General features: G+C 38.3%; 3 protein-coding genes and 1 long non-coding RNA gene across 7 annotated transcripts; 1 reads left to right on the forward strand and 3 right to left on the reverse strand.

The window, feature by feature from the left end:
- Window positions 1-148: 148 nt before the first annotated feature.
- LOC113698376 (protein KINESIN LIGHT CHAIN-RELATED 2) lies at window positions 149-4,186 on the reverse strand. The gene is made up of 3 exons (XM_027218182.2): window positions 3,359-4,186; window positions 919-2,874; window positions 149-732 (listed from the first exon to the last, which is right to left on the reverse strand). Exons 2-3 carry the CDS (start codon window positions 2,835-2,837, stop codon window positions 519-521), a joined length of 2,133 nt encoding a protein of 710 aa, XP_027073983.1. The 5' UTR covers window positions 2,838-2,874; window positions 3,359-4,186; the 3' UTR covers window positions 149-518.
- Window positions 4,187-14,522: 10,336 nt separating this feature from the next.
- Window positions 14,523-16,467, forward strand: LOC113697758 (RNA exonuclease 4-like). The gene is made up of 7 exons (XM_027217340.2): window positions 14,523-14,557; window positions 14,698-14,849; window positions 14,978-15,108; window positions 15,189-15,400; window positions 15,502-15,708; window positions 15,834-15,914; window positions 16,012-16,467. The coding sequence occupies exons 1-7, from the start codon at window positions 14,523-14,525 to the stop codon at window positions 16,265-16,267; spliced, it is 1,074 nt and encodes a 357-aa protein (XP_027073141.1). The 3' UTR covers window positions 16,268-16,467.
- LOC140010258 (uncharacterized) lies at window positions 16,130-18,255 on the reverse strand. Its single transcript, XR_011817560.1, has 3 exons — window positions 18,119-18,255; window positions 16,828-18,033; window positions 16,130-16,263 (listed from the first exon to the last, which is right to left on the reverse strand). It is a non-coding gene; the product is annotated as an uncharacterized lncRNA (long non-coding RNA).
- A 3,825-nt stretch (window positions 18,256-22,080) lies between these two features.
- On the reverse strand, window positions 22,081-24,940 carry LOC113699082 (CASP-like protein 4A1). 4 transcript variants are annotated; one of them, XM_027219168.2, is made up of 3 exons: window positions 24,000-24,934; window positions 23,692-23,827; window positions 22,081-22,417 (listed from the first exon to the last, which is right to left on the reverse strand). In XM_027219168.2, exons 1-3 carry the CDS (start codon window positions 24,560-24,562, stop codon window positions 22,223-22,225), a joined length of 894 nt encoding a protein of 297 aa, XP_027074969.1. In that variant the 5' UTR covers window positions 24,563-24,934; the 3' UTR covers window positions 22,081-22,222. The 4 variants fall into 4 exon arrangements, with proteins under 4 accessions (XP_027074969.1, XP_027074970.1, XP_071913018.1 ...); XM_027219169.2 differs by having other exon boundaries at window positions 22,256-22,392; window positions 24,000-24,940; XM_072056917.1 differs by having other exon boundaries at window positions 22,328-22,797; window positions 24,000-24,937.
- Window positions 24,941-26,734: the final 1,794 nt, after the last annotated feature.

A 26,734-nucleotide genomic window follows, 5' to 3' on the forward strand; every position in this document is an offset into this window, starting at 1 on the left:
TAAATTGTTCTGTCAAAAAGATGGGAAACTTCTGCTGCAAATATCCACTGCCTCTTCATTTGAAGACAGCAAATAGTAGCTGGGTATCTGAAGGTATTGCAATCAACATCACAGGAATGGGGTAGTTTGGTACAGCAGAAGAGGAAAATGAAACCCCACCATTAGTTTATTTAACAAAAAGCTACACGAAAGAGACTTAATTACAAAGGAGAATCTCAACAACTGCTCAAAAAATGAATACTAGTACAAAGCAACGTTTACATTCCACTTCCCCAATTTTCCATCACTGTCATTTTATCTTATTCCTTAAATTTTTCTTCTCAAATTTACACAAACTGACTAAAAAGAAGAAGAGCACTCCAAGACCTATTTATCTTCTCCCTCCCCTCTTCTTAACCCCAAAAAAAAAAAAGAAGAAGAAAAAAGAAAAAAGAAAAAAGACGCTTCTCTTCTCTTTACCCTCCAAGAAAGACTTCACATCAAAACACAGGAATACACACACAACCAAAATGGCGAGCTCACAATACCGTAATCTCGGGTTTTGTAATAATGCTGCCGTGTTTATCAAGGAGGGTTTCCAGCGACCTTGATTCCTTGTTCCTCACTTTCCCCGCCTCTCTCAATAACTCGGCCAGCCTCCGCTTCTCATCAATTACATCTGGATTTGCTGTCCCAAGCCTCTCCTCTCTCAACCCAACTACATACTCCAAGATCTCAATTGCATCAACGGTCCTGCCACAATAATTCAAGAACCGGTTGAAGGGAAGTAATTCCCGGCTCAAATTCTGGGAAAAACAAAAATTGAAAGGAAAAACAGAAAGGGCATTTCGTCTTGTACGGACAATAATATGCTGAAATAAAAGCAGGATGGATAACGTGTTAATAGCCAGCAAAAAAGTTGCCAATGTTGGAACGTACCTGCCCATGGCATCATAAGTACCCGCAAGATTGCTGTAGACCCCCAATGTGTCAGCATGATACGGCCCGCATTCAGCCTCCAAGATGCTCCTTGCTTCTTCAAACAATTCTGCAGCTTCATTTATTGCATAGAGCTGCACGCATGCAAGTCCCATTTGGTTCAGAGCCACCCCAAAAAGTGCATTTTTCTTCTCTCCAACAGCACGAAATTTGGTAATTGCGTTCTTTAAGGAGTTGTAAGAGTCAGAATAACTCCCCAGGATATAGTACAAAACCCCTATCTGGGCTTCAATACCCGCAATTGTGCTTTGTTGGCCTGGTGCATTCCCGTACACTTTGATGGCCGTTTGGAGTAACTCAAGTGCCTGGTCAGTTTCACTCATGGATTCATAAATAGCAGAAACATCAACCAGGCCACTCGCAATTTCTTCAGGGGAGGAACCAGGGATTGGCTTATTGAAAATACGCAATGCATTTTCACAATAAGATCTGCATTCGCTGAATTTTCCTATCTTATTGTGCAAATCAGCCAAACGGACGTAGACCGAAGCAACTGATGGATGGTTATCTCCTTTGGTTGACTTGAAAATAGTTAGAGCTTTCTGATAAGAAAAAATGGCCTCATCATACCGCACCAGCGACAAATATGCATCACCAATGTTGCAGTCTATGGCAGCTACATCTGCTTCCTGGCCATTTGCAGCCATGGCCATGCTTGCTAAAACGTAATGCTCAAGAGCAGCTTCGTGATCCCTCTTGGAGTCACAAATAAGGCCTAAAAGTCTCCTATCAGCTGCTTCTTCGGGAGAAGCAGGTGAGATGTTCTCCCTATGGATTTCCAGGGCCATCTGACAAAGCTTCTCAGCCTCATCAAATTGCATAGCTTGAACATGGGCTTCAGCTACATACCTGCAAGTCTCACCAAATCTAGGATCTTTATCGCCAAGAACCTGTCTCTGGATCTCCAAACCTGCAGCGTAGAAAAGAATTGAGTTCTCAATCTGGCCCGTCATTGCATATGTATCACCGAGTTGCATGCATCCTGCGAATTTAGCAAGCGAGTGGTTTTGGCCCAAGTCCATGACGGGTATTTCAATTGACTTCTCAAGGAGAGGAACTGCATCACTGTATCTGCCTAATCTGCAGTACAGTGTTGCAACAACATGCAAGCACATCACGAATTCCAAATTAGGCTTCCCACTCGCAGATGTCTCGAACAGATTCATGGCTCGTAAAGCCAATTCAAGAGCTTTATGAAGATTATCCCCGGATGCAATCAAACCCCTGGCCTGTTTAAGTACATATGGCCCAAGGTATGCTGCCTCAGATGAATCCTCAGCTCCGTTCTGCTTTTTGACTCCAGCTAAAGGGGAATTCCTTTCAATCTTGGCTGGGGACATTGCGTTTGGCTTCTTTGAACTCTTCAAACTACGTCTGCCAGTGCCACCACGAGGGATGCCATTAAAAGATTTGCTCTTCAAGCCTGCTTTCTTAGGTGTGTCAGAGTTTTTGGCTTGTCCTGAAGAAAAGGGCTGGTCAGTTGTGTCATCTTTAAATCCTTTGAGTTCCTCAGAACTGTTTTCCCCTGCTTCGTTCTTCTCTTTTGTGATCTCCGCCTCTCCATAATCTCCTCCAGCAAGATACCTCAATTCGGAATCGATTCTTGATTCCTCGCCATATGATAAATAGCTGAGCCTTGATGGCGATTGGTCGGAGCTCTGCATCTCGCAGACATTATTATAAAGTTCCTCAATAGAGGTGTCAACAGCTCCTTCTATGGCTAGATCAATAGAGTCAGTCTCGGGACTGTGAGTACTCAATGGACTTCTGGGAGACGTCTGCGCGAAAATTTCTTTATGGGGTACGTAGGGTCCCGTGAATTCTCTGGAACTTACTTCCTCCATGACGAAATGAATCATCAAAACACCAGAAAAGTCCCGCTCGTACAGCTTCCTTCTACAAAAAAAAAAAAAACAAAGGCACGAGAGCAGCGATCATCATTAACAGAAAAAAGGTTGACGTCACGGGATAAAAACATTTGCACTGGCACGTGTAAGATTAATAAAATAAGATGCATTGGTCATTCGGCGAGATCCAATTCCAATTCCAATCCAGGCGCTGGAATGCATTAAACAGAAAGCTTTTGGTTTTTTAAGGTATTCGTGAGAACCGGAGCAACCGATTTTAAGGTATCATTACAATTTCGATCATTACAAGATAAACACATTTGGAATGGAATAATAGAACATTTCCTCCCGCAAAGTATCCCACGACGAGAAGCTAGACAAAAACTATCTCATTTAACGTACAAAATATGAAGCACAAGCAGTCATCACATTTGATCGCAAGTAAAAAAAAAAAAAAAAAAAAAAACCGGATTTGGAAATCATTAATGATTGAGAGCTGAAAATTAAAGAGAGGAGATAACGAGAATGAGCACCTTATTATCAGCCCGCCAAGAAAGCAACACAGAGGCCAACGCTTTGTCCTCTATTCTCCTGAGTTTTCCTCTTTGCAGGGCACACGCAGCAACAAAGAGAATGGTCACGGATGCTTATATGGTCTCCTTTATGTTTTTTGGCTTCTGTTTTAATGATTTATACATATAGCATATATATAGCATATATAAGTTGCTGGGCAGAGGAGGTGAAGGGACGATGAGAGGTGGTTGAAGGAGGGAACAGAGGGCAGAATTGAGAATAGAATATCAAGTAAATGTGTAAACTTTATTGTTCAGAATTAAGAAATCAGTAAATGGAACGGAAAATCCAGAAAAATTTAAGATAAGGGAGAAATTGTATAAATCAATACTATATAAGATGAATGGGTGGGGTTGCAGAGAGGTTGGAACGTAGAAGCATGAAGGAGACCTGTCATCTGCCACCAATGTCACCACCGGTTACCAACGCAAAACAGCGAAAATGTACACGGATACACCCCGCCCGCCGATCTTGTTTCTACTATATGTTTTTGTTGCTTTCACACACACACACACACACGCACTCTCTCTCCCTCTGTGTGTGTGTTTTTTTTTCCCCGCTATCTTTAATTTTAGTGTATTTGTTTTCCGCTGCGAAGGAATTTGTGATTCCAGCTTGGAAAGATTAACGGCATTTCAAGGCGATGAGTTTGAAGTTATTCCAGTGACACAGCGGTGATTGGAGGAGTGCATAAGGAGCTGCCACGTATCCGCTTTGATAACGTGGCGTCCAATTATTAGATGCTTTACCATTGCAACTGTGAATCTCGCTCGCGTTAGGCAATCGTTGCCTGCGATGGCACGGACTCTCCCCGGGGGGATTTGGTTCGAGCTTTCTATAATGATGATGATTAGGACGGCGGCGTAGTTTTGAAGGTTAGTTAGGGCTGCACAAGTAGAGGATGAGCTGCATGGAAAGCCAGCTTTTGGAATTTGGGGACCATACCATACATAGTAAGTTGATGATGGGATTTAAAAACGGGGAAGGAGAATGGGTACTGCATTTTGTAACTGGAACAATAAACTAGGATGGAGGTTGAAGAAGCGCTGAGCTTCCCCGGATCGAGTTGACCTGACGAGCTCGACGTGCTGATGGGAAGAGCTGGTTCCAATTTAAATTGAATTATCAATTAAGAGAAAGAAGAAGATCGAGTTTCACATCACATCATGCTATATATATATATATATATATATATATATATATATATATATATATATATATATATATATAAATATAAAAGGACGGTGACATTACATTTAAAGTGCCTAGCTAAAGGGAACAACAAAATGCAAGAAGCATTTTCTGAAGACAACGGGAATGAAGCAAAAGTTAAAAGCTTGGCACTCCTAAAACACAGAAGTCAAGACGGAAGATTTGTAGAAGGTGATGTTGGACCTGATCAGCGGTCTTTATGGGATTCACGGGACACGTGAAATTTGCACTGAACAGGAAGGAGGTTGGCGGCTGCTGGCCTTAGTTTCTTCTTCTTGGCAAGCAAAAACAAAAATAAATTGATGAAGGCGACCTTGCACAGCCTTTCACATGCCGACTAAACATAAGAAAGGTTTCTTAAATAACAAGTAAGAAATCCTTCTTGTTTCTTAAATAACAAGCCACAAAGCCAGCAGTTCAAGTTGAAGTTCAAGTTTACCGAAACACTCAAATTGACACAATTCCTGTAAGTCGTTTACGGCGGCGAGAGCAACTCGTTTTCACCCGTCACGTTCAGCTGGTAAAAATTTATTCGCCTCCATATGACGTCCTTTATTACGGCGGTTGATCGACGCCTGCATTATAAGGAACGCGTTGAAATGTCACGTACGTTTATTTAAAACACTAGGCCGTCTCTAGGACTAATACTTCGCTTCACGGCACGCTTTCGGCGAAATGTATTGGCGGAGCCTGTTCGCCGGCGAAATGTCGCTGCACCAAATCGAAACCATCATTTCACACATGTATCCTACTATTTTGCTGGTCTCAAGCTCGGAGATTCTTCTAATGCTTTGGTTCGGGTTATTTCTTCGGAGTAATACTACTTTTATTTTAATTAAAATTTGATATTTATTACCAACTTTCAGACCTTCTTAATTACTTAATGAAAAAAGACTCAATTTCCTAATGTTAGGACAAGGGTAATTTTGATTTCGACTGCTAGTAATTAGTAATGGTCAAACCTAATTTTTGACTGATAGAAGGTTTTTTGGGGAGGGGGGGGGGGGGGAGTGATCAAAAATAAAAGCTAGGGGACAAAATAGTTTTGGAACCAAATGTTAAGTGGTTTTACTGCCATTTACCCTTATAAAATACTACCCTTTTTTTTTTAAAAAAAAATGATATTTATAAAATACTTAACAATTTTTAGACATTGGTAATTACTTGATACAGGCATATAGCATAACAAGAGAAAAAAAAATCCATTTTATTGATTTATAAAAGTATTTTGTTGATGACGGATAATTGGATAAAGCAGAATACAGCACATGGAATAGTCAGTATCTTGAACTCTTTTGTCTCACTTAAAAATTGTTGGAGATATCCATGCAAACAAATAATTAATGAGAACTCATTGGACGGTACAATACTAGAGGATGGTATCTACTTTTTTTTTTCTGTTTTAGTTGGAGTCCAAGAGATTGATTAGTGGGAGAACATCATTGGTAGAATTAATCATCTTTACGTTAAAAAGACAAAGAAAAAAGAAAGAGTTGTACCATTATTATAGTATCATAACCGCAGCAGCATATTCTGAAGGTACAACGGCCTGCTCGGTTGTCAAGGTTCCTTGCGCTCTGTGTTTTAGGTAAAGTGCGAGCTATTAGGCAGCAGAAACTTGTACTAATTCGGGTCTTCCTAACCAAAACGATTCTAATTTCGATTGCAGAGTTAAGAGTAGTAGTAATACTCTATTAGGATCCGTATTAGTGATTAGTTGATCATCATCCATCGCATGCTTTTTGTTGTTAGAACGAATGTGGGTCTGAGGGGTCTTCTTACTCCTTCATTTATTTATTTATTTTTTTTAAAAAAAAATGTCATAAAGTTGTTGCCATGGCTTCCCCATTAATTATGCAACCAGTCAATTGATTTTATTGAATAAAAGAGTTGGTGGTTATGGGAACAAATCATTATCGGCACCAAAAGCTCCGAAGGATTATAGAAAATGTCAACTGATTGCAACGAGACTGAATAGTACTAATGTATATACGATGGCCAGAGTTTCCCGAGAAACCTCAAGAGTTGCCGGCTTTTGAGATTTACTCGGGGTTTAGGTTTGTAAAGTCACACAAGTCTTACGAAAGGTTTTGACAAAAAAAATATACGATGGCCAGAAATTAGTGCAAGCTTGACAAGAGGTAAAGATGTGTTTGATAATTCAATTCATTATTTAAATTTAATGGATTCATACCTTAACATCAGACACGTTTGATGATTAAAAATTGAACATCTGAATTAATTAAATGACACTAATTTTTTAGGCAAAACTCATTCTAAAAATTAAGTGATAAACTATTCACTCATCACTTAATTTAATGTGATACGTATTTAGTAAATAATACACATGCACTTGTGGTGTGGTAAGTGAAGGGGTAAAGTGCCTTGCAACAACCACAGCAACAGATTATAGTTTTCTGTACTTTGTGCCCTTTTGGGATTTTAAGTTGTTCGTTTCATACTACAGGGAAATCCCACCTTCGTTTATCCGCCAGATTAGGTGAATGATGGATGTATTCGGACTGAGCTATCTAATGGGCTCATGGAAGCCTTCCAACCAACAAACCAGATGCTACAACCTTCCAAACTCTCGAAAGAGTTCTAAAACCTCCACGTAACCACACCCATTGAAGTGTTACGAAATGATTTAAGTGTGTACGTTTTCATCCAACCATGATATTTTTTCCCCGCAAAAAAAAGGCAAAAGAAGAGAAAATTCGGGTGATGGTGGTGGCTTAGGCACGTGTAGGGAGGATAACAATTTGGGCGGATGAAACCTTAAGTATCAGAGAATGTGTCAATTGACTTTGACATTTAAACAAAATGTAGCTCTCATGTTTCTACCCAAAAAAAAAAGAATGTGTCAATTTCATCAGTCCAGCCCTTTTTTCTTTTTTTTTTTTTTTAAAAAAAATTAAAAAAAGTCGGGTTTCTTTCTTTCTTTTTAGTCCAGTCCCGTCAATTTTACATTTTGTTCTCACATAAAAAGCACGAAAATTAAGTACTTATCTTTTACAAAAGCTAAAAGTTTTATTATTTTTTTTTAGAAAAATCGTTCAAAAAGTCTCTCATATTTTGTAAAATGACTTTGTTCGTCCCTTACTTTTGAAATTGTAATTTTACGTCCCGTACAAATTCACTTCGATCAATTTTGGTCTCTACCTAGATTGTCGACTAGTTTTTTTGCTGGAATCCACCACGTATCTTGCATGTGATCATTTTTTAAGGGTAAAATTGTCACGTGCCTTGCATGAGAAACTATGAATCGAATTATGTAAAATATAATAATTTGACAATTTTGCTCTTAAAAAATGATCACGTGCAAGACACATGATGAATTCCGGCAAAAAATTAGTCAGAAACTTAGGTAGGGACCAAATTTAACTAATATAAAATTGTAAGGAATTTAAAATTATACTTTTAAAAATGAGAGACAAAAAAATTATTTTATAAAATGTGAGAGATATTTTGCACGATTCTCCCTTTTCTTTTACCCAATAAGGAAGTTTATTTAAGCCCAGCCCGAGAAGATATTGGACGAGTAACACTGGGCAATCTACGGGGGTCAGTCTGCGTTGGTTTCGAGTGCGTACGAGCCCATTGACTGTTATAAGAACGCTTATGACCTACCAATAAAACACGATATCGAGGCCTGTTTCCCAGCCATCCATTGTACGACTAGATTGGGATCTGCATTATTGAGGTTTCACACACACCAGATTCATTAAATTTAATAAATATCTTTAGGATCCAGAGGATATATCATGTAGTTGATGCAAAATATGAAGTTGGCAAAAATCATTTTGTCACTCGATGAAAAAGGAAGTTTAAAAATTTTCAACATATTATCTCAGATAGAATGATTAATACTCCCATTGGAGCAAATTCATGTTCATCAGAATAATACTCTGATCTTCTTTTTTTTTTTTTTTTTTAAAAAAAAGAAATGATATTAGTATTCCTCAAAAAAAAAAAAAAAAAAAAAAACCCCCAGGCACTGCAAAAAAGTTCTGCTAAAAGAAAGTTAAATAATACTCCCTCCGTCTCACTTTGATAGTCTTGATTTTTTTTTCCACATAGTTTAAGAAAAAAGTAGTTAACTTTGTTGGAACAATCAATTTAGGTGGCTATTTTCCTAAAATACCCTCACATTAATTAGAGTACAACTTTATGTGAACTTGAATTGATAGTAAAAAAAGAATCAACTATCATTAAATGAGGTAAATTTATAGTAACAACAACTTACATTGAATAAGAGTATTTTAGAAAAATTAAAATACAACTACATTCTTCAATTAGAGAGTGGACTACAATTTGGGACAGATGAAAAAGAAAAACAAGACTATCAAAGTGGAACGGAGGGAATATATTTAAAAAAAAGGAAATAAGCAAGTAATTTGATGATATACAATAAACTGATCAAAACCATTTTTCCTGTATCCTGAGAGCCAAGCAGCGAAAGTAATTAACTATATAGTACTTCTAATAATGAGCGTGTGGTAGTAGTAGTCTTTAAAGTAATTTCTCCTCTCGCGATCAAGCCAAGTTGAATTGTGGAAGTGAACGGTCCTCTGACTCAAGTGAAAAAAAGATAAAGCGTTCCTCTGCCGGCATTATTTGGCAATCTTTTCCATCATTGGTCGGTTCGATCTCGCGAGCATCTTCCCGTTTTCGAAAAAGTTTATGACCTTTACAACTTCCATTTGACTTCAACTCCCGAGTTGCTATCGTTAAATATAAAAAGGAACATAGTCAAAGCCTTGATCTAGAGATAGATAGATATGATACACCTGGGAGCATGCGACTACTTTTGTTGAAAGTCGCTTTTTTTTTTTTAATATTATAAATATATTTTTTAATAATTATAAAATAAAAAACTATTATAATAGTTTTTTAAATAAATTATCATTTTAAATAATCTTCCATCTAAACAAACTAATTATTTTCCCCATCGTTTGATTTTGTTAACCACCACACCCAATTAGCAAGGTAGAACAAACTTTACTGTCTCGTGTCATGCACGCTCTAGAAAGATAGATCAAAGCCCATTTGACTTTTGTTGAGTTTGAAGTGGTCCAGGGATCCCGCAGAACCTCCTAGATCATGATCCGATGCACACACAGAAAAGTTTAAGAAACTGGAAAGAACCTTGTGTGTTGGAACCTAGAACACAAGATAATGTTCAACCACTTGGGAAATCAGCAACGTTGGCATCCCCAAAACCAGAAGTTTGCGACTCCTACCCACTTCGTTTTCTTGGTCCGGTGACCCAAACACGCCCCCATAAAAGAAGGAAAAAAAAAAAAGAAGAAGAGAAACTGAAAAGACGGTGATATGGACCGGTCCTGAATTACGCTAATAATAGTAGTATCGATCAACGTCGATGGGCATAAAAATGGCCAGACAAAAATTGCATGATTCCACATATGTCAATTCGCTCGTGCAGGTGCATATTTTATCTTTCCTTTGCCAACTTTTTTGACCACCTTGAGGGTTGACGAATCCTATGCTTCTTCCTTTTTTTTTTTTTTTTTTTTTTGGGAGACTATTGTATAAGTTAATTTATTCTATATTAGGAAAAAGAGGCGATCTAAGGAGATCCAGAAATAATTCGAAGGGAACTGAACTATCATCGAATCAAACCGGTGCATTACACACCCGCGTGAATTTTTTGAAACCAAGCCAATTTAAATGTGGCATTTGATGGGAGGCAGGGTTCCCACCAAGCCTTAATGGCTGGACAGTGACCACCAGCCTTGCTTCTTTTCGCTTCCTGTCATTTTGGCACGCATCTTGGCCCTTTGAGTTGAAAGTTGAAACGAAGCTCAGCGCAGTGGAATGTAGAAACTCTGGAAGAAGCGTCATATTGGATTGGTAGAGAGGTTGAGCAAGGCATATAATATTATTTTAGGGATAATTTAAAAAACTTCTCCTGAGATCTTTGACACTCTCACTGTCCTCCCTAAAACTGAAGTCAAATGGAAAACAAACTACATAATGTCATATTTAGTAGCATACAACCAACAATCTTTACCTATATTTCATACAACAACAACACCTATTTTCTATGGCAATAAAAGTAACAATTAGGATAAAAAAAGAAAAAACACTATAATTGAATACTAATCATCAAATGGAGCGAATCATATAGAACATAAAACAAACTACATAATGTCATATTTTTCATTTTTTTTGTTTGATCCAAGCTATTCATTTTCACTTGTAAGGTCACTGTTAAGATTGACCATCAAGGATTACCTTAACATCTGCAATCAAATAATAAAATTTTCCAAACTTTAAGAGCAGAAAAATCTTAGAAGTTGACCTTGAGATTTTCACAATCACCAAACATTTGAGAGCAAATTTTTTCTTCAAGTCTCCTAAATCCTTAGGTATGCCTAAAGAAGCTATATTTCTCGTATTTCACAAAAATCACTAAAGTTTGAATCATTATTTCTACTCACACACATCAATTATGAATCATAAAAAGATGCCTATATTTGGCCCCCTCTCTTTTGTAATGGCATGTTAGAATTTTTTTTTTTAAAAAACTTATAAATTGTCATTATTTATGTTAAACCTAATTAATGACAATTTAACTAATCATGTGAACATAATTGCAAAATATCTCTTTAAGTAGTGTGAGTAATTAAGTCATTTCTCCATGATTGATGTAACAATTGGACCCAATGACCTCACAGGAGGAGAGGATTGTGAGACTGTCAAAAACTTAAAGGAAGATTTCTGAAATTATCCCACCGTGCTCTTCGGTTTCATGTACGTATATTCCTGTAATCATCCATTGCCTTGACTATTTAGTAGTACCTGTATCCTTCGGATATTCATGATTTGACGATAGGTTTTAGTCTAATGATTAATATTAAAATTTTAAAATTAAAGATTCTAAATTCAGATCCCTCGTTAACACCTAGGTTTTACCTTTCTTCTGTTAAAAGATAATTGAAAAATATTATGATTCATTATCAATATTGACGTCTCTCTCGTCTCTCTGTTGTCAGAAAATCTTCAAAATAAGAAATGGTACAACTTAATATGGTGAATGCTTTTGGGATTTTGAGCAGTACATTTGCTATTTAGCACACACGTCTGCTCGTAAAAGTCTTGAATGACTGAATGGATACGTCTCAGGTACATAGAAAACTTTTTAAACAGCGATCTTGTATTGTAAATTATATAAAAAGAAGATGATTCTTAATAGAATGATTCTTTTATTGTCCTTCTATTTCCTCTAAAAAAATCCACCATCAAACATTTGAGTGCTTAATAAGTTTATTTCGTTAATGAAAAACACGATTAACTACAGTATTAGGTTTCACGTATCTTAGAGATTAATTCGCAGGATCTTTTGCCCGCTAAAGTTAAACCCTAACCATTGTTTCGATCGAGGAAAAGAGAGGAATAAGAGAGATTAGGCGTTTTGTGTTTGGATTGGTTTAGAGGAGAGAAAGAGAATACCTTTTCCTTCTTTTTTCTCCAAACAAAATATGTTGGTGTTTCATTTCTTCTCCTTGACAGAGACCACTTTCCTTGTATTTCATTTCTTCTTCTTCCATACGTATGTATATATGACCGACCAACACGACATGGACAGAGATCACTTTCCTTACTCTTCTTTCCTTTACCGCAGATTGAGAGAATAAAAGCTAACTTCGGGCTCTCGTATTTTAATCTGAATTTTTGAGGTCGAGTTTTTTACATCAACTAGCCTCATGATGTTATCACTAGGTCGTAAGGTGTAGCGCCTAACTATACATAGATTCATATGGTTCGGGTATCCTTTTTTTTTTTGGGGGGGCTGGAAAGACGGGTATCACATATAATTAGTTTAAGGAAGGAAGTTGACAGGTTTTAAAACGTCTGAAAGTTCAAAAGATAGACAAAACGCTAAAGATTCCTTAGCAGACAATCACCATGATAGGAAGACTGGTAAAGACCTCCATTTTATGTAATTACTACGACTTCATGAAGAACATTTGTAATTGCATATTATATAGGTCATACAGTACTAGGAAAATGATTATTTGTTATGCTTGTAACGCTGTACTTTCTCAAAACAAACAACTTTCCATACAAAGGAACTGTATGTTCAAGTTCAAAAAAAAAAAAAAAAAAAAAAAAAGAACTGTATGTTCTGCTCAGAAAGTTGGTAGGGGTAATAAGAGAACTCACTTTTGTTTCTCTAGGATGTTTGTGAATAATTTACTGGGACGTTTTGGCCACTTAGCTACATTCAGGGATATCACTGACTTTTTCACTAAATTCAAGGACATTTTGCCCGATCATTGAGTTCCCCTAGCAGCAGATTGAGTGTAGTATATCGCGAAAAATTGATAATACAAGGGCGTATAACGTTGGAATTGATAGTTTCAGGGGCACCTTGCAACTCAAAGAAAGTCTAGAATGCATTTTACAATTGAGCTCATTATGTACTCTCCAAGCAGATAATTATTTTAATGGAAACAGTGAAATTAGGAAATGGACCACAGAATCAATCATGTCCTGAAATATTCTCAAGATTGATCTTTTCAGAAGGTATCTTCAAAGCTGGAATATGTTGAGCCCACCTCAGTCAAAAAGATATGGGTCATCTTCTACTCTCGTTCTACTTGTCACTTGTTACCTTCCTCAGCCAAAGTCAAAACCATGAGCAACTCTCTGTCTGTCTCTGCGCTGCCCAGTCCCACTCCCCCATGCTTGAAGTTGAAACAGGCTTGTGGCCTTCAACGGTCGCCCATTACGTTTTAGTCAACATTTAACGAGCTATGTCATTGCACTCGAATTTTTGAACGTTGATCTTCAACCCTCTTGGCCTTGTATATTCTTTCTTAAAAATGTAAACTACTTTTTTTTTTAAGAAAATGAACAATGACTCTGCCACAGAAACACCGTGGGTGCACAAATGTGCTGTAAAGAAGCTGCCCATTCTCAATTCCTCATTAGCTGCTTGCCTTGAATACCTCCCTTATCACCTGCCTCAGCCGCTTTTGCGGCACTGCCGAAAGTGATTGTACTGTTTGAACCTCAGTTTTAACTTTTTTATGTAAAACCCCCATTTCCTGTTGTGCACTTTCTGATCAACATTCATTGACCGTTCAATTCCAAGTTCATCGCTCCCGTCCAAACCCTCTTTTGGAATTTATGTCGATCAACAGTTCAAGACTCAATCTGTTCAGTATACTGCAGCTTTTGACCTTATCTAAACTTATTCCGTACTCAAGAAAGAATTTGAGCAGCACCACTCTGTCAAAAAAAAGACCAACTAATAATATTAGTCCTTAGTTTCCACGACTGACTGTCCAACACATTCTTCTGCTAGATCAGCCAAGAAAAGGACATGCATGCACAAGTATGGAGTATTATGCCTTTGATTCTCATAGGGCAGTCATGCATATTTGGTACCAGTAGCTGGTAGTAGTAACTTAGTAATTATTACTTGATCAATCTGGTGCAGACGTGATTCATTAACATTACAAAGATTCTAGTACTAGTGTCTGCTCGATGTGGGCCCCCAGAAATTGGATGACAACGAATGTGGTCGTGTGGAGCAGGCGATAGCCCGCCAACGTGACATGGTTAAGTTAAACAGGGCGTATTCTAATTCTAATTCTAATCTCTAATTTCTAATTTCTACAGTGAGAAAGAAAGAGAAAAAGAGATAGAATGGAGGGATCGTCTGAGGCTCTGAGGTCCAGGATTGGCGTGACTCGAAGGGAATGGCGGTCTTGACCATCCAGGTATCTTTTTCTTTTTATCCTCAGGTTGGAAAGAATAATATTCTTTCCAACTGATATAAATACCTTGTAACCTTTAAGCTTTCTTGCTGAAAACTGCTGCCTCTCTTCTCCACTGCTTTAAGCACCGGTGCATTGTTAGCCGTGAGATCAGTTCGGTATGGGCAGCAGGCACGAGTCTTCCGAGACTCTGAGGTAAAATCTCTACCGTGCTATTGAATACTTGTTTTATTTATTGTTACCTCCTGATCAAGATGAAAAGGTTCATGTTGTGCATGAAAAAGAGAGAGGCAATAATTTAGCGTTTCATGATGATGCTGTCTATAATGTCTCAGGAACAAATGCGCTGCATGCTATAGGCAGTTCAACAAAATGGAACACCTTGTGGAACACATGAGGACATCCTATCATTCGGTTCATGAACCCATGTGCGGGATTTGCAGGAAACATTGTCGATCATTTGAATCTCTGAGAGAACATCTTATAGGTTAATTAAATCATTTCTGTCCTAGCGAACACAGTAATTATTCAACCATTTTCGGCTCTCTGCCTTTTCCATTTGATCTGATGTGGTTGGTTGGTTCTGACACATGCGGGATTGAATTGCAAAACCAGGGCCGCTCCCGAAAGCAGAATGTGAGAGGATTTTCAAGGACCGGGGATGTGACCTTTGCCTAACAGTCCTGAGCAGTCGCAGTGGGCTCTGGAATCACCGGGAAGCATGCCAATTCTCACGTTCGAACAATGTATGGAACGACAGTTAAACTCAGCTATATGTTCGCATTTCCATTCCACGACAAATAGTAAAACTTTTTTGTTTTTGTAGGGGGTTCTGTGTCGTCTGGCAAATTTGGGCATACAAGATGAATTAAGGCTGGACAACAGTAGAGCGAAGGTGGTCGCCCTGGCTTGCAAAATGGTTGGAGGCGGTAGCGATGGCTCTTTAGATCTGTGTGCAAGAGTTTGCCTCATCGATGAGCACGAAAGGATAATCTTTCATACATATGTCAAGCCACAGCTTCCCGTCACAAACTACAGGTAATGGCGCAACAAAAAGATCATCAAAATTCACATACTACACAGGCACATAGACAGTGAATTTGCACTCTAGAGACGGACTTTGAAAAATTCTTCCGCAGGTATGAAACAACGGGATTGCGACCAGAATTTCTAAGGGAAGCGATGCCGTTGAAACAAGTGCAGAGAAGGATTCAGGACTATTTATGCAACGGGGAACCAATATGGCACATACGTTCTAGAGGAGGAAGAGCTCGCGTCCTTGTGGGACATGGTTTGGATCACGATCTCAAGTGTTTGGAAATGGAGTATCCACCGATAATGATCAGGCAAGTTAGCTAGTTACGGGGCCACCCACCAATTATATATATATATACACACTTTGCTGCAGGAACACCAATTTTGACACCTGTGAAACTCCTTTTTTTTCCTGAAAAAAAAAATTTTTTGGCAGGGACACGGCCAAATATCCACCACTTATGAAAACCAGCAAGCTTAGCAACTCGCTCAAGTATTTGACAAAAGCATACCTTGGGTAAGTAGCTTCATTAAACTCTGGATGTTAGTAGTACATTACATCAAGAATAACAACATCATGTTTTTTTCTTTTTGGGGGTGGCGGCGGTGGGCAGCTATGACATTCAAACGGGCCAGCAAGATCCGTATGAAGACTGCGTTGCTACACTGAGGCTCTACATGAGAATGAGATCACAGAATCACGATACGGAGGACTGCCCTCTTGCTACCGACCCCCAGAACCGCAACAATTTTGCATCATGGCGACAGAACGAGCTCGAGAGGATGACTCCTGAAAAATTGCTAGAGATCTCAAGGTCTGACTATTATTGCTGGTGCTTGGACTCCAGAACCAGCCACACCAATTCCTGAAAATTTACCACTGCATTATGTATAGAAGAAGTGAAGATTGTTATTTGCTTCATGCCGCAAAATTTGATCTACACACCAATAACTACAACTTAGCATTTAATCCGTCATTATATTCTCTGTTATAGTATCGGATGATGCAGCATCCATCATGTAACGTGCTGCTTGATCCAATTTATCAATATAATAAATTTTTACTGGCACCTCAATCTTGTTTTGTTTTCCTTCCTTAGACTTAGACTGCAGCAACACGATGACGTAACTTGTACTAGTATTGTTCGTCTGACGGATTCTACTAACTTTGGAAAAGTCAACCGGACACTACTCCCCACTCATTCCGTTAAAGGGGAGTTTCTTTTTTCCTTTTTTTTTTTTTTTGGAGGAATGCCATTTCAGGTAGTCAAAGTTGGGAGACACAGTGAAAAGGAAATCTTTTGGCGTTTTTGCTACGGAATATAAAAAGGAATAGGACTAGCAAACTACTAGTGGTCTCTTACCAAACTAGTAGTGGCAGCATATTAAAAGAGAAAAGAAAGAAAGGCAATCTAGAATCCTTTTCTTACTATTTAATAGGTGTAGTGAAAAAGGTTATGATGCGTCCACTCCGGGGACTGGAGAGGGCAATGATCCCTGAGATCAGGGCATTGGATATATGATCGCCGTGCCGGTAGCTCTGCCACTTTGAATATGGGAAAATGCTTCAATGGGAAATGGGCCTTTAGGGTCAATCACCGGCTTCAGCTTCTCCTCCTCTACGAAAGGTTTGAGTTTCTTTAAGACGGAGACGGTTGAAGTGACCACAAACACGTTATGACTAGCAGGGGGAAGGGAACCACTGGCCCCGCCGGCCGGATTGTCACCACCCTTCCCTCCGCCTTCTTTTACTGCCTCGATACCCCTGCCACTCTCACCTGCTCATTTGATTTACTAGCACCAGAAACTTTTACGTGCTGCAGTAAACAGAGAGCAAGAGACTGATTTGATTGCTTAGGATTCATTCTTACCAACGGTATCAAATTTCTCTGGCAAATCTTCATACTTGTTCTTCCTGCAGTCGATTGCCAAAATCAGCACCTAGAAGTTGCTGCCGCTCTGGATGCACCGAACACAGTCTTTGCCCGCTGCCCCGGATCAAGAAACCGTTTCAGTCAATGCATGAATTATCGTCGTGTTCTGATCAAAGGTCAATCTTCAGAACTACTTTTAATGGATCTAATAATTCAAAAGCCAAACGTAAAATTGCTATGAAGGTTCAGCCAAATATGAAATTTTCGTTGATACATAAAGTAAAAAAAAAAAAAATTTTTTTTTTTTTTTTGTCTCTGCCAAGGATGACTTAGTACAGTACTGCTACCACTTCTTGTTGATTGATTCTCAACAATTATCATTTATCACGAATTCTTTGGAACTGACCAATTAGAGCTGATTTTCACTAGGTGTTTTAAAGTACTGGAAGTTCAGCACCACCTAGAACAAGAATTGATTTGCCAGCGCTTTCAAGGCCCTCGCACGCTGTTTCAACGGCGAGAGGAAGACTAGCTGCCTCGGCGAAACCCAAACCTTCTCATCCACTGCAGTGTACTCCGCCAGTGACCCACAATCCTTTGGGTGGTGGGCATGCTCGTGAGTTTCTCCATATACTTCATCCCCGACCTTGAATTCCTTCACTTCGATCCCAACTCTAACTACCACTTCTTTTCAAAAAAAAAAAAAAAAAAAAAAAAACTCCAACTACCACGTCCGCGACGTCATATCCCGCAACAGTCTACCTGATAAAAAAAACACAGTAAATCCACACAAGGACTATCTAGTGACTAAAACAAAAGGCTAAAAAAAAAAAAAAAGGAGGTTTACCGGAGAAGGAGAATCAGTGGCCTCGAATGATCCAGCCATGCGTTTGAAGTCGACTGGATTCAGGGACGCAGCAACTACTTTGATCAAAACCTGGTCATCATTTACGTCAGGAACATCAACCGAGGTTGGCCATAGACCCAGGCCTTCATTTTAGAGGGGATGTTAACTGGAGTACCGGTTGCCATGGCCGAATAATTTGGCTGAGATCTACTTGCTACTATTTCTTCCTTTCTTTCTTTCTATGTATGTTATTTGGGGGATGGCAAATGCCTCAAAGTATGCATGAGTCTTGCAGTTGCAGCTTTCAATTTGTAGTTGTCGACTAGCTTTGTCAAACCGGGAATTTGATTTTTCTTCCTTTTCCCCTTTGGGGGGCAGATTGTGTACTTCGCCCTCCCCGTAAAACGAAGAGCAAATTGTGACAAATGTCAATAAACTATTGCAAGATGTAGGTTTTAGTCACTAAATATTTTTATTAATCAAAAATATCACTAAACTAGTAAATGTGTACCGTTTTGATCGCTCCGTATATTTATGCCATCATAAGAGATGAAAAATAACTTTTTGAGGAGCAATTTCATTTATTCAGTCTTTTCCTTGAATCTCTTCAACATAAATTGCTCTCAAATGTGTCAGATCACTCTCAAGTTCAATTAGAAAGTACAAACCCTTATCCTCTAATAGATTTGTCCTCAAATATGGAGTAGGAGGGGCAATATAAGCAGTTGCAATTTGCTGGGAATGTGTTTAAGCTTCATGAAAGGAAAACGCAAGGAAACAATCTCGATCTGCTCTTGTGGTACTAAAACCAATTTGAAGATTTCATGGATTGATAGGAACCCGGTAAGGAGATATGTTGAATGTGCTAATGGCGAGGTAAGTGTGTGAAGATGTAAGAAATTCATTAAATTAAGTTTATGTTTAATTTTTTGGACATTTATCGGCTAAAAAGAATTTGGATAATTTTTTTATAGGTTGATGGTTGTGGTTATTGGAATTGGTATGATGATGAAATGTGTGAGCGTTCCAAACAAGTCATACCTGGTCTTTCAAGGAGAGTAAATAGGTTGGAAACTGAGAATGAAACTTTGCGGCAGCAAATTCTCAAGTTGCAAAACAAAGTTGAGAAAATGTAGGTTCAAGTAAAATATCTGAATGAGAAACTTGGAAGAAAGAATAGGAAAAAAATAGTCATTGTTCTTTTTGTTAAAACCTAGACAATTGTTAATGCATCAATGTGGATTTGAGGGCCTAGCAAGGACACAAGTTTGAAAGGCGGCAAATTGATGGCTATTGCTAATCTTCATCTTTGGTCGATTTTTTGATTCTTTTCATTGATTACTTTGATTTTGCTAGATTTATACTGCAACTTTTCTCATCCATTGTTTATTTTGTCAAAAATTTTACCAACATTCAAAACTCCACTATTGTCCCTTCATTTATTAGATGAAATTTTTTCCACGAAAGTTGTGTAGATAAAATTGTCCCTCAAAAAGTTATTTTCCGTCTCTTCTAACATCATAAACAGAGATGAAGTGATTAAAATAATATAGATTTACTAATGCAATGACATTTTTTTGTTAATGATTAAGTTTAGTGAACAAAATCGGCACCTCGCAATAAAGCAGTGATATTTCGCGCAATTTGCTCTAGGACGAACGTGTCCGTGCAAGTTTTTGCCCATATAATAACAATAATAATATATCGAGACAGAGATTCGTTCGAGAGAGACTCATTAATAATTTAATAATCAGTGGATCGAGTACCCGTACCCTTATCAAATCAGTGCCAGAATCTTTTTTAGTTTGATTGGACTGCAAGTTTATCTAAATGATGGTAATGCAGAGAGTAGTAATGGTTTGATGACAGACACTAATGTAATGTAATGTAATGTAAATTCACAAAATCACACAGTCACCTGTTCTAGTCGGTTCTACTATACATTTTCCCATCAGCTTCCCATGATTGATCTAAAAAATTGTTGAAGTACCCCTACCCCTGAATGGAAGAAGAAAATATCCCTCCTCCCTGCAATCAAGACGACTAGCATCTTCCTTGCTGCAAAAATTGTAAAAGCAAAATCTTGCTTCAAAATTTAACATTTCCCGGCTATGGTGAAGAGCATTTTGGCTTAACTAATTTTGTCATTACAAAAATAAATATAAAAGGGAAGAATCACTTGAGAGTAACGATAATCAACTGGCATTGGCTAGGCGAAAAGGTACGTGAACAGAATCAACTGAGAGAGAGTTTCGATCTGGGGGGCGGACAGGAACGGAGGTAGCAGATACCTACCTTACAGAGATAAGAGGCTGAAGTGGGGAAGTTATCGCAAAGATAAAATAATGGTGACACGAATCTCTTAGCCCGTGCCTTTCACCTCCCTCATCTGCTTCCTTCGTTTAATCATCCCCAAGGCATTGATTACGCGCCGCAGAAACTTAGTGGGAAAGAGATTCAGATCTCGCATATCAATTTTTTTTCACCTTATCATTGCTTTTTGTGCAATTTCCCCAGCGCCACGCCCCGGATCAATCTTGAGTGGAAATGGGGAATGAGCATCAAACGGTGGCGGGACAAGAAATTGAGAGTAAAATGAATTAATGCCTGGCTTGTGGCTGTGAAAGAACAATCGTGCAAGAAGTAACAGAACAACAACGAATTAATATGACTCCGTTCAATTGGCTGTAAAAGAACAATTAACAAGTGGGCAAGAAGTAACAACTTGTTTGTTTTTGAGCATCCCCGTCTACTGCCGATTGATTTTGAAATAGAAATTCAACTTCTTTTATGTGGCATCAGAATTGGGTGCTTGTTTTTTCCGCTTGCGTTTCACCACCCAATCCCCCGCCTATTGGGATTGGGGGCTCAAACCTCAGGATTGGGCCTCGAATTTGCTTGTTGTCTTGTTTATAGTTTCTCCCAGTACCCACTCGCCTGAGGGCTTAAGCTCATTTGTCAAATAGAGAATATCCAACATATATTGACAATTCACAGTTTTCCAATCATCCATATGAGATTTTTTGAGATGGACAAACAATTAATTGGGTAGACGTGATCTTATAGATCATCATCGTGTGGCTCAAATTTTTTGCCACACTAACTCGAGAATTAAAAATGTGACAAAATTTAGATCACACGTCCCCCATATTTGCCTTAAAATGGAAGCCCAACTTCTCTATCAATATGCTCTAGTGAATGATTATTTACTTAACACATACTCCTAGAATGTGTGGCCATTTGCAATTTATAATTACGCTTTAATGCTCTTTCACAATTGCGAAAGCATTCATTTACTTGATGCAATGCGGGTTTTTTTTTTTTTGTGGCAATGCAAACACTTTGTTACGACATAGTTTTATTTCGTTTAATCTCTCTTAGTATTTCGTACCACACAATTCAATTTTTATTTCGTACATTAAATTTTTTAATTCTTTACCTTAGAGGGCTGTCTTTTGTGAAGGAAGAAGGGAAGAAAGGCTGAGGCATAAGAGAGTAATTTTGAGATGACAGAGTCTGTGCCGTTTATTGATGATTCGGAGAGATGAAGGCTTGATTTTTGCAAGAAGGGGATCTTCATCGTTGATTTTTTTAACTTCAGGGAAATTGGGAGTAGTGTTTTGCCGGTGAGGTGGCGGGTTCAAGGAGGAAGAAGGATCGAGGACTGAGAAATTGGAAACGGAAGGCAAACTCGGTCGACATTGCTTGCTCCACATCCACAACCCTCTCCTGTGACTGTGAGTCGGTGCAAGTGTCCGACGCTCAGCCCGCAACTCAAGTAGCTGAGTTACAAACTGCAATTTCAACACGGCTGGTTCCTTCTGAACCAGCAACATTAACTGTCGACAACATTTCTTCAACAACTAATATAACTGCATTTATCAACACAAAAATATGTTTGCAAATATATTTCACAAGGCAGCAATAGCCAAAAAAAAAAAAAAAAAAAATTGGCATACATCTTCGAAAAAGCACTGTATTATCAGTTGTGTTAAAGTTGTCCTATTCGTTATTAAAAAAAAAAAAAAAAACCATTTGTAAGGAAGAAAAATCCACCTAGATATACACAATTCAGAAATCACATATATCCAGACAAACTAAATACTACATCTGTCTGGACGTGCAAAGGCCATAGCCAGATATGAGAGCAGTGGAAGCTAGGGCCGCAAATGCAAGGAAGGACATTGACACAGCCGTGCTCGCCATATCTGGGAATTTGTCCTTGCCCCAATTTGATTCCCAGTCCTCAACTCGAGTAGCAGCAGAAGATGATGCTGATATTAGAAGATACGATATCATCTGAAAATTTCAAACCATTTCTATTGCCACTAAGTTTTGGCCCATAATAAGATGGAAGATCAGCTTGTTTCATTTAATCCAACAAAATGGAAAAGAAAGAAACGCCTAGTAAAACATATCATTATTCTATCTAGATTAAGCTTTGATTAGAAGCTTCCGAATTGAAGGCAGGTCCTGCAGATCAGACTGATGTAATTGTCTTGGAGTCTGGTAAATAACAGAAGGCTGAATAAATAAAACTTGAAAAGTTTGTATAAGTACTCTTTACAGAGCAGCCTCTTTTGTCCTCCTGTATACAAGATCCTAGAAACAATCTGCCCGATGCAGGTGAAAATTTGCCCCAAGTTTTAATTGTTTAAAGTCCGCCATTCTAAACCAGCCTAAATCAAACGGTGTTGACAACCAAGAGAATATTATTAGAGCACCATGATGAGGAAGTGCAGAAAGCAAGTAGGTTACTTATATCATGCAACGGAAACATGGAAAAGGTGCAAATACTAAAGCATCATTGGACCCTTGAAACATTGCAAGAAAAAGATCAGGTTCTTCCTTCTTCTTTTGCCTTCTGCTTATTGCTGATCTCTCTCTTTTGAAAGCTTATAAAACTAGTCCTGTCACTAGTTTCCATCATTTTAGAATTTAAAAATGCAGTATCCCGTGTTAGATAATTTCACGAAGCAGAGAATCTACCAGCAAAAGCGATAGTTTTAGAACTAGAAGCATGGACCCTCGGCAAAAAGTAGCAACTTCCAATTCCAGCCACTGTTAATGCTGTGGGGGAATATCAGCCAAGTGTATTATGACCCACATAAAAGCGATAGGAAAAATACAAGGTTACTAGTACTACAACTCCATTTAAGGTCGGACTAAGGCCTACGAAAGACCCTTGAACGTTGCAACACGGCAACAATTATTTCTTCCACCCACCTCAAAACCACACGAATGACCCAATCCAAGGTGTCCCCTTTTCTTCTACTCAATCGATTACCATTACCATAATTTGGACATTAAATGAAGAGAACACCATCACCACTACCGTGTGGTCCCTGATTAACATTCCTTCAAATGCCCCCAATTTACCTTGGCAAAATAACCAGTGCCTGGTAAAACAAGTAATCAGACTCCCTAGATACTCAAAAAAAAAAAAACACTCCTATAAAGCATGCAACGAAAACATTAACGACGAATTCTTGGAAGTAGTAAGAAAGAAACAAGAGAAAGTTCAATAACTAAATGAACAGCCATCGGGAATAATGAAAATGATATGGACTTGCCTGGTCAAGAGCAAAATCAATAGGGTGTCGAAAACGGTGCAGAAGCCTTGACTTGGAAGCGCATAACTGGTAGCCCAGATCCACGGCCTGTGCTCCGGAGTACAGAAATGCGATCACATTCACTGTCATACAGTACCTGACATATATTGGTTGCAAAAATTTTTCAATGCTTCTTACTACTTTATGGTGCAAAGTTTCAGCAGACTAACAGAGTCACATACGATACTAGACCATAAGAGCTATATTAACTAGTAAGTAATGATATAATTAAACAAAAGAGATAGTACTACTCATTCCAGTTGAGAGACCTGAATTCCTTGTAACGATCGAATGAATCAAGTGCCCAACCTCGATGCCTATCAGCAGCCATGACGGAAAAGGAAACCAATGAGAACAAAAACCCAAAAGCCCTAAACCCCAAAGCAGCCTTCTTCATCAATTGCTCTGTCTTTGCCCTCCTCGGAATCCAAAGAGACGGTCGAAACCTGCGTCCGCTACTTGCTTTAACCTGCTCATGACCGTCCTCCACCCTTCCTCCTTGCCCACCTGAATCTGCCATCTTGGACACTGAGAAGGGCTCGCCTACGACGTAGCGATTGATAGCCGGCGCCGGCAGCCGAGGCTTAGGAGGCAATTTTCCAGGTGCGCTGTGCGGCGGGGAGGTTTGCTCCTCTCTCGGGGTTGGAATTGGGGATGACCCATGAGTAAGAGATGTGTGATCCGAGGAAATTGATGATCCCTCGGGTGAGTAATCCGGAGACCTTGTCGGCAGCGAGGGTGGCTTAAACTCTTCGCTATCACGATTGGAGGAATCCACCACATGTAAATCTTCTTTGTCGGAGCTGATGTTCGACTTTCTTGAGTTGTCCATAGTTTTGTTCTACTACTAGTGTTCGAGTGAGTTCAGGATTTGGAGTGAATCTGGAATTATTAGCTTTTGGTAGCGCGGAATTGGAATGCTAGATGATTAATTCGAAGGCGGTAAGGAATGAAGAGTGAAGAGTGAGACCTTTGAATAATGGAAAAAACACGCAACACCGCCCTCCTGACCCCACCCGGAAGCCCTCCCAAGGCCGAGGACAACGACGGTTTTGGCACTCATGCTCTTGAAGACCAATTGCAAATACCTGATACGTCAGGCTCCGACCGCCCCCTGTATTTACCTAATTTAAATTTGTAATTAAAGATTTCGATCCCCACGGGTGTCTGACTGTGCGAGCGTGTGTGTGTGAGAGTCTATGACTGGACCGACTGCTCTACACAAATTGTTATATATAGTAGTATTTAATTTGGAATAGAGAACCACCGGATTCGATGCTTCAAGCGTTACTTAGAAGAAACCACTGAGCTCTTCGCTGAGCTAAGGGGTGAGAGATCAGGGCATCCGTTTGCCACAAAATGCGGCAAGCCAATTCAAGTGATTTTCAGGCGAGTGCATTCGTCTGGGTCGGTCGGTAGGTAATTCAATCCCCTTCTATTTATCATTTTAAGTAGCTTTCAGACGGGTGTACTCATCTAGTTCGGTAGGTGGTTCAGTTCCCTTCTGTTTCTTCTTGACCTCTTCAGATTCTTTTTCCACGTAGTATAGAATAATCGTAGGTCTATTATTTCGACGGAAAAAAAAAAGTATTAACTTAGGAGAAAGAGTCTCTGGAACCTAAAGGAAAAAACTACAGTAAAAGACGCTTCTACCTCGCCTCCAAACGAAGATGTAAAATTGGACCGGACAGCTAAATGGGTCAAGACTTCAGTTTTTTGCGGGATTCTACTGTTTTGCTTTACAAAAAACTTGAAAAATTTGAAATCAAATTATGTGTATTGCTCGCGCATTTTTACATAAATTGATAATGCATATGAGATTTACCTTTTAAAATATAATATAGATAACTATGAGGAAACAGTTCCTTAAAGGACCATATATAATTTTTCATTGTTATTACTCTTCACATGAGTGTTCAGGAACCTTTTTTACGTGCCTACTACTGGAGGTGTTAAAATGGGTTATTTGAAAGGGTTTTGATTGATTAAAATGAGTAATGGGTATAACTGAATTAACCAATTTATATCCATTTGATTAGATGGAAGTTAAAAAATGAATTGGGTAATCCAATTATCCATTTATAACCCATTTATTTTAACTTTTTATAAACTCATTTAAATTTATTTTTACAAACTAAATTATCAATTTATACCACCCTTTGCACCCATCGTTAATTTTAAATATTTACTTATAATACTCAATAAGCCTAATTTCTAATTTTTTTTACATCCGTATTCTATGCCGCAAAATTACATATTATTTAATAATTGAACAATGAGAATATAAAAATTTGAATTAAGTACTATAAAAGTTAACATAAAAACTTAATCCAAAATTTTGAACCTCTAACATTTTTTTCGTGTGTAAATTTAAAATTTCATTTTGAAAAGGTAGGAAAAGAGGTTAAAACTTGTCATAAATTGATAATGCTGAAAAATAAGCAGGTTAACAAACCAAGAGAAAATAAAATAATAAGATAAATTAACAAATAATAATAATAATGAAATAAAAGTAGTTAACATCATGATAAAATGAAAATTTTTAAAAACAAAAATGGGTTGGGAAAGAAAGGAGGTTTGGGGAGAAGACAATTCTAAATAGGTTAATTGGGTTTAATTGGTGAATATTATTGAGTAATCCATTTTATACCCATATGCAAAAATTTAAGATATAAATAGGTATTATTAAGTAACTCATTTATACCCATATATAAAAATTTAAAATACTCATACCCATTTATTCAGAGGCGAATATGGATAAATTTAATTAAATGAGTTTCTTTGCCGTTACCTGCTACCAACATACCGTGAAGTAGCTATAATTGCAAAACTGCCCAGAAAATTGATACTCTGGCTGCAATTAGTTCAATGATCTACTTTTGGCTGTTTTTAGATTATAGGCTTACATTGAGAAAGTTTTAAGGAGGAATCTGAAATCTTCTCAAATCCTCTTACGTTGCATGAATGACATAGAAGGCATTTATTTGGAGTTTGTAAATCACCA

This window comes from Coffea arabica, chromosome 7c, assembly GCF_036785885.1.
Source record: "Coffea arabica cultivar ET-39 chromosome 7c, Coffea Arabica ET-39 HiFi, whole genome shotgun sequence".
Classification (NCBI taxonomy): Eukaryota; Viridiplantae; Streptophyta; class Magnoliopsida; order Gentianales; family Rubiaceae; genus Coffea; species Coffea arabica.